The 12,500-nt window shown below is 41.3% G+C and overlaps 1 protein-coding gene across 11 annotated transcripts in view; it reads right to left on the bottom strand.

The window, feature by feature from the left end:
- The window catches only part of TCF3 (transcription factor 3), a 396,630-nt gene that overhangs the window by 110,823 nt on the left and 273,307 nt on the right, over window positions 1-12,500 (bottom strand). For 10 of the 11 annotated variants that reach the window (XR_006391250.1, XM_044306353.1, XM_044306377.1 and 7 more), the window contains 2 exons: window positions 4,524-4,650; window positions 2,185-2,234 (listed from right to left, as the gene is read on the bottom strand). The exons of the other annotated variant lie outside the window; for it this stretch is intronic. Coding sequence is in view for 9 of the 10 variants with exons in the window: in XM_044306353.1 (XP_044162288.1) it covers window positions 2,185-2,234; window positions 4,524-4,650 (177 nt within the window). In the remaining variant the exon portion in view is untranslated. The remainder of the gene's footprint in view (window positions 1-2,184; window positions 2,235-4,523; window positions 4,651-12,500) is intronic. 11 annotated transcript variants of the gene reach the window in all.

The raw sequence follows: 12,500 nt of genomic DNA, 5'->3' as shown, positions 1-12,500 counted from the left end.
CATTCAGACGTCCGTATGCGTTTTGCGGATCCGATCCATGTATCCGTGGATCCGTAAAAATCATACGGACGTCTGAACGGAGCCTGACAGGGGGGTGATCAATGACAGGGCGGTGATCAATGACAGGGGGGTGATCAGGGAGTTTATATGGGGTGATCATGGGTGATCAGGAGTTTATAAGGGGTTAATAAGTGATGGGGGGGGGGGTGTAGTGTAGTGTGGTGTTTGGTGCGACTGTACTGAGCTACCCGAGTCCTCTGGTGGTCGATTCTAACAAAAGGGACCACCAGAGGACCAGGTAGGAGGTATATTAGACGCCGTTATGAAAACAGCGTCTAATATACCTGTTAGGGGTTAAAAAATTCGGATCTCCAGCCTGCCAGCGAGCAATCGCCGCTGGCAGGCTGGAGATCCACTCGCTTACCTTTCGTTCCTGTGAGCGTGCGCGCCTGTGTGCGCGCGTTCACAGGAAATCCCGGCCCTCGCGAGATGACGCATATATGCGTGACTCTGCGCAGGGCCGCCACCTCCGGACCGCACATCTGCGTTAGGCGGTCCGGAGGTGGTTAAAATTATACAATTACTCGGATTAAATGTTTGATCTGTCATCTACGTTCTATTACAAATAAAATATTGACATTTGCCATCTCCACATCATTGCATTCAGTTTTTATTCACAATTTGTTTAGTGTCCCAACTTTTTGGGAATCCGGGTTGTAATATTCTACCAAATTATAACTGGTGAGAAAGAAAGGGAATGACAGCTGTTCACAGACACTTCTGAAGAAGACCAAGGAATTCCTGATATGCAAGTCAAAATCTGTGCTCAGGAAAGCTGTGTTATCACAAGTTGTCAGAAGTGATAGATTTTGTACATGAACATCATTGGAAAATATGATAAAATTCACTTGAAGGACTGCACATCACCCACATACAGTTCTAGCAATCAGTGCTATCATAGACTTTAAGATAAATAAGTGAAACTACAGTATCAAGACCATGACGAGACCAGAGGAAGATGATAGAGAAGATGATGCCTAATAAAATAGTAGATTAGTTCTTAAAATTATCATTAGTATTCAAATCACAGTTAACCATATGTGCAAATATTTTGTTGTCAAATTAATAATTGAAGGACAATTAATTTATAAAGAAGAAAAGAAGAATGAAGAGTCCAAGATAATTGTAAAATTTGATTTTGTGGGTTCGAAAAGATCTCACCCTCAAGCCCCTCTTAATATGTGATATATTAATTGGTATTTAATATGAAGGATGCATTACACTACACACTGACTATCTATAGTAATACACTAGGCAATGGGAGGTCTATATGGGAATGTCAAGACCTATATTTGAAGTCTCCATATATGACAATGTATAAGCCTATACATTAGTTAAACACGCTATATCTATGGTATAAATGATTGACAGAGACAAAGGGGTGGTCTTCTTACTCTCACGTCTGTTGGGGGTTGTTTGCTGCTGAACATGATTGAAGACACACGGAGCCAGAGAGGAGGTTCCTCCTCTTCAGAAAGGATACTTTAAGGACATTCATTTTCACTCATAGACTAAGACTTTGCCTAAACTATTTTTTATACGTAATCAACTTTTATGAAGACCGAAAATAAATCGCATTATTAATTTTTTATATAACTTGTTCAATCCTGGTGATGAGTCCTCCGGGTGTTCTTTACTCCAAATAACCCATACACTATATTTGGAGAGGATTACCAAATCAGGTTGATATTTTTCATACATAAATATATTACACTTGGTTAAATATTACACTGAGAACCAGCATCATAATCATTGCAGCACAGGCCGCAAAGAGTCAAACCTACTTAAGAGTCATGGTTATTCATAATCTCCTGCACTCTAACCAAGTATTTGCAGTTCTCTTCTAGAGAGAAAGGGAAAAAACTAAGGTAGAAGACGGTCAATCATCAGCAGATGAGAGTAGGAATATCCACAACACTCCAGTTAAAGTATATGCAATTCTTATTTAATGGTCAAATATTTCCATACAGTGTTATTCATATCCAGAAGTAGAAAAAAATATTACAGCCACATTATTTTCCCTGGACGTTTCGGCCTCAAATTAGACCTTTTTCAGCGGGATCCCATTAGTGGCAGGAGGGAAAGAGAGATATAAAATTGATTAAATAGAAAAACATCACTTACAGATGAGGGAAGTCCTGGTGGAACCTTTCGAATTTTCTTAGGTTGCATATCTGCATTATAATAAAATTATATGGTTTCCAACTTGAAAGCATAGTGAAAATTGAAGCAATAAAAATGACAGTTAGTTAAAAGGGTTTTCCGAGATATATATATATATTTTTTACTCATATGTATTCTCTGAATAGGTCATCAGTATATGATCTGTGGGAGTCCTACACCCAGGATCCCAACCGATCAGCTGTTTTAAGCAGCTTACCAAGCCCAAAGCTGTACTTGGTATCGCGCTGAGCTGCTCCTAAGTCACGTGAAAGTGTTGTAAATCAGCCTAGGAAAAACAAAGAGAAGGCTGCAGCGCTACTGCATACGCGTTGTCTTCTCAAACAGTGGATCGGCAGGGGACCCGGGATAGGTCATCAATATAAAAATCTTGGAAAACCCATTTAAGGGTCCATTCACACATCCATGTGTGTTTTGCGGATCTGCAAAACATGGAAACCAGCAATGTGCGTGTCGCATTTTGCGGACCACACATTGCCGGCACTAATAGAATATGCCTATTCTTGTCCGCTATTGCGGACAAGAATAGGACGTGTTCTATTTTTTCGGGATCGGAATTGTAGGCCCGCATTTTTGGATCCGGGCCACTCATCGTGCGGCCCCATAGAAATGAATGGGTCCGCAATTCCACTCCGCATTTTGCAAAACGGATGTGTGAATGGACCCCAATTCTAATGTCACAGCAGACAGTTGTACACAATCTCATACACAAATACAGTAGCAGAACATACAGTCCTGATCAAAAGTTTAAGACCACTTGAAAAATGGCAAAGCTGAGCAGAGCTTCAACATGCAACAAGAAGAAATGGGAGTGAGACGACATTTTTGGAGCATTCAATTTAATGAAAACAACGAATAAACCGAAACAGGCTGTTTTTCAGCTGATCAAAAGTTTAGGACCACACCTTCCACATCTCCAATAAAAAAAAAAAAATAAAATTAAAAAAAAAAAAAAATTTCCATGAGGCGAGGCGAGTGGGAACATTTCTCCAAGTGGTAAAGACGGCCGCATGAAGGACATCTACTGTCTGGAACTGTTGTCCATTTTTGTAAAATTCCCTTGCCATCCATCCCCAAAGGTTCTCAATTGGATTTAGATCAGGGGAACACGCAGGATGGGCCGAAAGAGTGATGTTATTCTCCTGGAAGAAGTCCCTTGTCCTGCGGGCATTGTGTACTGTATCGTTGTCCTGTTGAAAAACCCAGTCGTTACCACACAGACGCGGGCCCTCAGTCATGAGGAATGCGCTCTGCAACATCTGGACATAACCAGTGGCCGTTTGACGCCCCTGCACTTCATGAAGCTCCATTGTTCCACTGAAGGAAAAAAGCACCCCAGACCATTATGGTGCCCCCTCCACTGTGGCGCGTAGAAAACATCTCAGGTGGGATCAGCTTGTCATGCCAGTAATGTTGGAAACCATCAGGACCATCAAGGCAAAAAAAAATTTCATCAGAGAATAAAACTTTCTTCCACCTTTGAATGTCCCATGTTTGGTGCTCTCTTGCAAAGTCCAAATGAGCAGTTCTGTGGCATTCAAGGAGACGAGGTCTTTGAAGACATTTTTTGTTTTTGAAGCCCTTCAGTCTCAGATGCCATCTGATGGTTATGGGGCTGCAGTCAGCATCAGTAAGGGCCTTAATTTGGGTCAAGGATCATCCAGTGTCTTGACGGACAGCCAATTGGATCCTCCGGCTCAGTGCTGATGAAATTTTTTGGGGTCTTCCACTTGACTTTTTTGTTCCATAACCCTCAGGATCATTTAACAAATTCTTACTGCGTCTCACCTCAGCAGCGATGGCGCGCTGTGAGAGACCCTGCTTATGCAGCTCAACAACCCTACCACGTTCAAAAATTGAGAGGTTTTTTGCCTTTGCCATCACAACGTGTGACTACCTGACAGGAAATGACAATGAATCCACATCTTTGCACAGATTTGGCCTTTTAAAGGCATGTGGTCCTAAAATTTGGGTCAGCTGAAAAACAGCCCGTTTCAGTTTAATAGTTATTTTCAATTAATTGAATGCTCAAAAAATGTTTTGTCTCACTCATTTCTTCTTGTTGCATGTTGAAGCTCTACTTGGAACCTTGTTAAGATCCTACACTGTAAAATATGATTTTTTGCCATTTTTTAAGTGGTCTTAAACTTTTGATCAGGACTGTATCAGCATGGATTATACTGCATCTGTAAAATAAAATATCTGCAGTGTGTACACATGGCTTGATAGAATTGGCCAATTATCTAGGGTACAAATTACACAAACACAATAAAGAACAATACCAAGATTGCTATCTGGACGCCGCCGCAAGCTGGTTGGATATGAATAATAGTGAGAGGTTCCTTTTCCTCCACTGGGTGAAAGCGTATTGGGGCTATTTATGCACAAATCACCAGGCAAAAATCCAGGCTGAAAAAAAATAAAAAAATAATATATATATATATATTACAAAAGTCACAAAATGAACTGAGAATAAGAATTTGGCAAAGTTAACATCAGCATTATGGGCTTAGTATTTGTTACAGATTTAGCAACGCCATCACAATAGCAAAAGCGAAGAATGATAACGCAGAAACAAGTAAAAATAGAAACAAAAAAAAAAGTAAAAAATCTGAATGCAATTTACCTCTTTAACCAGCAGATGGCGCATAGAACCATTAAATTCTAAGATTTTAACATACCTACAGACATTTTACAATGACCACACTAACACTTCAACTATTTTTAAATCTATCATTAATTTTATAAACTATTAATCACATTTTTTATTTACCCTACCATTTATAATTATTTTATTAAAGTTATTTTTATTTAAATGCCCATTTATAAACACAACACAAACACACAGGCTATATACCAAAAGCCGGGTATAATGCAAGCCAGCACCTATTCATAAAACAGTTAACTGGGATATCTTACAATGGCAGCCTGGTGCACTATGAGACATTTAAAACCATCTCTCATCTAACTGAGTCAGTAAATCTCAAAGTTGCCTGAGAGCTCTTGGATAGCTTGGGGGACCATGCACCTAAATCTTTATCATTAGGGTGACAAAATTATAATATTTTATTTTTACATTTTTTGTCATTTTTTTTCCTAGCTAATTCTTCTCTAACTGCTTAGGAAGGCTGCAAAAAAATTTACGGCTTTCTAATTGTTCTAATATATATTTAATAACCCATCTATGCTGTTTTTTAAGTAAACTAATTACCATAAATATGCACATTAACCTACTATCTATCATGAACAGCGCCATCTATTGGATACATAGTCTTATGCCCTGTAGAGATGGGAAGTTCGGAATTTAACACTGGGGTAAATAATATAATTAAAATGGAGGGTTAAATGTGTAAATGTATTTAATAAAAATACATCTCTCAATGGTTATATAGCTACTGAATGAGACCGTAGAAGGGATGCCTTTAAACATATATATCTCCTTGAGAAGTCAATTTGACCCTAAAGGGTTAATTCAATCTGTAATCTAAACTCTGTCCTGTCACTTCTCTTATCTCTCTGCTGACTGCTGCCTGTCCCTTAACCTCATCACTGCTGCAGCCTGGTCATTAGCCTTAGTTTAAACTGTTCGAGTGACTCACGATTCTTTTAACTCAAAGAATCGAATGAGTCTTTAACTAAGTCTGATCTTTAGAGATTCTTTTAACCTGTGATTCTTTCGATTATTAGACTTTCTCCTGTACAGTGTGCGACTCAGAGCTGCTTGCCTGAGCTCTGATTGGTTGCAGGCTGGGGTGGGAGGGGCTGGCTTCCACTCTAGGATCAGATTACACTCCTCCCTGCTGCGGTGTCTCTCTGCTCTGTTACCTGACTGCCTGGTTTATCAGCTGAAACACTGTTTGCAATATCTTGTCCTTATTTATGCAAATGAGCTTACTTGACAAAACATTATAGAAAGGCTATTTGAATTTACTGTTTTCTAATTGTCCGAACTACAGTAAATTCAAATAGCCTTTCTATAATGTCAGAGCAATAGACACGCTGGCAGCAGGGAGGAGCATAATCTGATCCTAGAGTGGAAGCCAGCCCTTCCCCTCCCGCCAACCCCGGCCTGCAACCAATCAGAGTTCAGGCAAGCAGCTCTGAGTCACACACTGTACAGGAGGAAGTCTAAGAATCAAATGAGTCACAGGTTAAAAGAATCTAAAGATGAGACTAAGGGCTCATTAAGACGGCCGTATGCTATCCGCAAAAATGCGGATCCGTTTTTTTACGGATTAGATGCTGACCTATTCACTTCTATGGGGCCCTTTTCTATTCCAAGGATCCGCAAAATAAATGAAACATGTCCTATACTTGTCCGTGAAAATCAGGACATGGCCCTATTGAAGTCTATGGGTCAACAAAAATACTGAATGCTATCCGTTTTTTTGCGGATCCGCAAAAAAACGGATAGCATTCAGTATTTTTGCGGACAGCATACGGCCGTCTGAATGAGCCCTTACTTAGAGACTCATTTGATTCTTTGAGTTAAAAGAATCGTGAGTCACTCGAACAGTTTACACTGAGGCTAATGACCAGGCTGCAGCAGTGATAAGGTTAAGGGACAGACAGTCAGCAGAGAGATAAGAGAAGTGACAGGACAGAGTTTAGATTACAGATTGAATTTAGGGTCAAATTGACTTCTCAAGGAAATATATATGTTAAAGGCATCCTTTCTACTGTCTCATTCAGTAGCTATATAACTATTGAGAGAGACGTATTTTGTTTAAATAAATTTACACATTTAACCCTCCATTTTAATTATATTATTTACCCCAATATTAACCACTTCAACCCCGCTAGCTGAAACCCCCTTAATGACCAGGCCACTTTTTACACTTCTGCACTACACTACTTTCACCGTTTATCGCTCGGTCATGCAACTTACCACCCAAATGAATTTTACCTCCTTTTCTTCTCACTAATAGAGCTTTCATTTGGTGGTATTTCATTGCTGCTGACATTTTTACTTTTTTTGTTATTAATCAAAATGTAACGATTTTTTTTGCAAGATTCTTTTTCAGCTGTAAAATTTTGCAAAAAAAACGACATCCATATATAAATTTTTCGCTAAATTTATTGTTCTACATGTCTTTGATAAAAAAAAAATGTTTGGGCAAAAAAAAAAAAAATGGTTTGGGTAAAAGTTATAGCGTTTACAAACTATGGTACAAAAATTTGAATTTCCGCTTTTTGAAGCAGCTCTGACTTTCTGAGCACCTGTCATGTTTCCTGAGGTTCTACAATGCCCAAACAGTAGAAAAACCCCACAAATGACCCCATTTCGGAAAGTAGACACCCTAAGGTATTCGCTGATGGGCATAGTGAGTTCATAGAACTTTTTATTTTTTGTCACAAGTTAGCGGAAAATGATGATTTTTTCTTTTTTTCTTACAAAGTCTCATATTCCACTAACTTGCGACAAAAAATAAAAAATTTGAGGAACTCGCCATGCCCCTCACGGAATACCTTGGGGTGTCTTCTTTCCAAAATGGGGTCATTTGTGGGGTTTTTCTACTGTTTGGGCTCCGCCCAACATCCATACCCAGTTAGCTCGTATGCCCTGGGAAACCAGTTTTCTCTATTCACATCAATCGATGTGGATGAATAAATCATTGCCAGGATTTTTTTAATTTTTTTTTTTATATACAAAGTGTTTGCCAAAGCATAGGAACGCCGCCGCCTCCTCCTCAGCTTGCGTGTAATCTGACATCAGCGCAATGCTTCAAAACGTGCCCTGGACATAGCAGCAGAGAACATGGGCATGTGATGAATTGGGTTCATGGACCAATATGACCGCAATTCATGCTTTTTAGTTAGACCCATGTTGAGGAGAAGGCCCCAAAAAGTTTTAATTTCGGAAACTTGGACTGGTTTCCATCGGAAAGGCTGGGCATAATAGCTTCCCGAGTTGGCGGTTATAAATTGTGTGGCATACCTGTTTGTTTCGGCCACAACTATGTCTAAGAGCTCCGCAGTCAAGAACAGCTCAAAAAATCCCAGGGCCGAACCGATCTGAGCTGTCTCAACCCGAACTCCAGACTGGGCAGTGAAAGGGAAAACTACAGGTGCGGCTGAAGTTGGGGACTGCCAATCAGGGTTTGCCAGCACCTCAGGGATTCTAGGGGCTCTACGGGTACGTCTTTGCGGTGGCTGCGACGGGGTCAGTACTGCTCGTGCCACCGTACCAGCTTCAACTGCCCTTCTGGTGCTTGCCACTTCACCAGGTTGTACGGCAGTGCTGGTACTAGGTCCAGGGAGGGCTGCGCTGCTGGTGTATGCCTCACCACGTAATCCGACAGCACCAGCCCCACTCTGCTGCTCTTGAAGCGGATCCTGCGCAACCTGTGGTCTAGCGACACGGGGCCGGATACGCCTGGTGCTATCAGGGACCTCAGCCTCCTCGTCCGAACGTTGGGTCAGAGAGCCACTGCTTTCTACAGGTTCATATTCTGACCCGCTGGATTCATCAGATGAGGGTTCCCATTCCTCATCCGACTGGGTCAGAAGCCTGTAGGCCTCTTCAGAAGAATACCCCCTGTTTGACATTTGGGCAACTAAATTTAGGGGTATTCCCTGAGACTACCCAAGAAAAAAAGCAAGTCTGTCTTACAAAGGGGAGGCTAGCGAAGTACCGGAGGCCGCTGCGGTTGATAAAATATATCAAAACTGATTTTTTTATCGCCGCAGCGCGTGTAAAGTGAATGTGCAGTGATCACTGCGGTGGGGCGGGTGTGGGCGAACGCACGCGTGGGCGACCGATCAGGCCTGATCGGGCAAACACTGCGTTTTGGGTGGAGGGAGAACTAAAGTGACACTAATACTATTATAGATCTGACCGTGATCAGTTTTGATCACTTCCAGATACTATAAAAGTACAAATGCTGATTAGCGATACGCTAATCAGTGACTGCGGTGCGGTGGGCTGGGCGCTAACCGATCCCTAAACTACCTAACCAAGGGGCCTAAACTATCCTAAAACCTAACGGTCAATACCAGTGAAAAAAAAAGTGACAGTTTGCACTGATCACTTTTTTCCTTTCACTAGTGATTGACAGGGGCTATCAAAGGGTTAATTGGGGTGCAGGGGGTGATCTGGGGCTAAGTATGTACTGTTGGTGCTACTCACTGTGAAGCCTGATCCTCTGCTGGATCCAACCAATGAAAAGGACCAGCAGAGGAGCAGGGCAGCCATATAACAGATCATATTTACTAATATGATCTGTTATCTGGCTTCTCATTGGATTTTTTTAAAATCATCAGCTTGCCAGCCGCGATCATTGGCTGGCAAGCTGATAACGCGACCCCCCTTGACGAAATGCCGGCCCGAACTGCGCATGTGCGGGCCGGCAAAGCGCGTCATCTCGCGTTTCACGAGATGACGCGTATATGCGTGACACTGCGCAGCGCTGCCGCCTCCGGACCGCACATCTGCGTTAGGCGGTCCGGAGGCTGTTAAATTCATTTTTTTTTTTTTTTTTTTCTACAGTGGTGTAGATTATTACACATTTACACACAGGGTTTTAAAGAATAAACTTCCTGACTTGGACCAAGAGCTGACTCAGCGAGTCAGCAAATCGAAGCATCCGCGCATGCGCATTGCGCAACCTAAGCTTCGGTTCACTTGCTTCTTGTCAGCTCAGCGAATGAACCGAAGATTCGATTCATAAATCTGTTCATTTGAATGAACTGATTCATGTGAAAGATCCGAACTTCTAATTTCTACAGGACATAAGACTATGAATCCAATAGATGGCACTGTCAATGAGGAAATTGATAATAGTCTGCAGACTGTAGGACATAAGACTATGTATCCAATAGATGGCGCTGTTCATGATGGAAAGTAGGCCAATATCCATATTTACACAAATTAGTTTACATAACAAAACAGCATAGATGGGTTATTAAATATATATTAGAACAATTAGAAAGCCGTAAATTTGTATGCAGCCTTCCTAAGCAGTTAAAGAATTAGCTAGCAATAAAAAAAAATAAAAAAAATTATAATTTTGTCACCCTAATGATAAAGATTTAGGTGCATGGTCCCCTAAGCTATCCAAAAGCTCTCAGGCAACTTTGAGATTTACTAATTCTCAGTAATATGAGAGATGGTTTTAAATGTCTCATTGTGTACCAGGCTGCCATTGTAAGGTATCCCAGTTACCCGTTTTATGAATAGGTGCTGGCTTGCATTATACCCGGCTTTTGGCATATAGCCTGTGTGTTTATTTGTTCTGCGAGTTATAAAATAATATTTTTAAATAATTAAAACTATTTAAAAGTATATAATAAAAAAAATAATATATAGCTATTAAAAGTTTCAGCTTAAAAAATCCTTTAAGATATAACAGTGTGTTAAAAAGAGGTAGATGTAATTTAGTTAAGGGCTCCTTCACACTTGCGTTCTTTTCTTCCAGCATAGAGTTCAGTCGTCGGGGCTCTATGCCGGAAGAATCCTGATCAGTTTTATCCTAATGCATTCTGAATGGAGTGAAATCTGATCAGGATGTCTTCAGTTCCGAAACAGAACGTTTTTTTGGCCGGAGAAAATACCGCAGCATGCTGCGCTTTTTGCTCCGGCCAAAAATCCATCGAAAGGCATTGATCCGGCCTTAAGCTAAAACGTCGTTTCGGCGCATTGCCGGATGCGACGTTTAGCTTTTTCTCAATGGTTACCATGGCTGCCGGGACGCTAAAGTCCTGGCAACCATGGTAAAGTGTAGTTGGGAGCAGCATACTTACCATCCGTGCGGCTCCCGGGGCGCTCCAGAGTGACGTCAGGGCGCCCCAAGCGCATTGGATCACGTGATCGCATGGCACGTCATCCATGCGCATGGGGCGCTCTGACGTCACTCTGGAGCGCCCCGGGAGCCGAACGGACTATAAGTATGCCGCTCCCCCACTCCTACTATGGCAACCAGGACTTTAATAGCGTCCTGGGTGCCATAGTAACACTGAAAGCATTTTGAAGACTGATCCGTCTTAGCCGGATCCGGACAACGCAAGTGTGAAAGAGGCCTAAAACAGTTACTGTGGTTTTAATTAAGATTGGGTAATGCTGCCATCTACTGGCTTTGTTATGAATTGCAGGTTAGTATCGCGATTCGTTGCTTTCGTTATCCAAAAAAAGGGATCGCTAACGTTGCTACATCTGTATATTAGAGGAACAGAAAAACAGGAAACAAAAGTCATCCATTTTAACCACTTCCAGACCAGGCCATTTACCCCCTTCCTGACAAAGACTAATTTTGCGAATCTGACTTTGTGTGGCAATAACTCAAAAATGGTTTTACTTGCCAAAGTCAGGCCGAATGCACACGGCCGTGTTTCACGCCCGTGAGCGGTCGGTGGAACCACGGGCTGGATTCCTGCCGAGAGCAGGAGCGCACGGCGTCATTGGTTTCTATGACGCCGTTCGCTCCCTGCTGCCGCCACAGTACAGTAATACACTGGTATAGATCATACCAGTGCATCACTGTATTGCGGCGGCAGCAGGGAGCGCACAGCGTCATAGCAACCAATGACTCCATGCGCTCCTGCTCGCAGCAGGAATCCGTGTGCATGAGCCCTGATTCTGAGAGAGTTTTTTTTCCATCACACACTGTACAACATGTTAATGGTAAATTTGAGTCAACATGTTTTACCTTTATTCATAAAAAATAAAATAAAATATACTGAAAATTGGGGAAAATTCTGGTCATTCTAAATTTGAATCTCTCTTCTTTTAAGACAGATCGTGATACCTCATAAAATACTTAACATTCGCAATATGTCTACTCTATGTTGGCATCATGTTGGTAATGTTAGGTAGGGGTGTAGTGTGCACTTTGACCCAACAAGCATTTCAGAATTTGCAAAACTTGGCTGTGAAAATGAAATAAAAAATAAAAAACAATTATTTTACTTACCAAAAAATTGCATTTTAGGCCCAAACTTTCTTTTTCACAAGAGAGAACGGGAGAATATCACCCAACAATTTTGTAAACTGCTGTTTAGGGATACACCAGGGCTCAGAAGAGAAAGAACAGCATCTGGATTTTCTAACATGGAATTTCCTGAAATGGTTTTTAAGAGCCATAACTTTTTGTTGTTGTTGACTTTACTGTGTGATGGCTTATTTTTTGTGGGAAAAGCTGTACTTTTATGTTGGCACCATTTTGGGGTACATTTAGCTTTCTGCTCACATTTTATCATTTTTTGGGAGTTGATTAAAATCTGAAATTCTGTCAATGTTTATTTTTTTATTAGGTTCACCATGT

Source organism: Bufo gargarizans, chromosome 1 (genome assembly GCF_014858855.1).
Source record: "Bufo gargarizans isolate SCDJY-AF-19 chromosome 1, ASM1485885v1, whole genome shotgun sequence".
Classification (NCBI taxonomy): Eukaryota; Metazoa; Chordata; class Amphibia; order Anura; family Bufonidae; genus Bufo; species Bufo gargarizans.
This window is presented reverse-complemented; position numbering and strand designations above follow the sequence as displayed.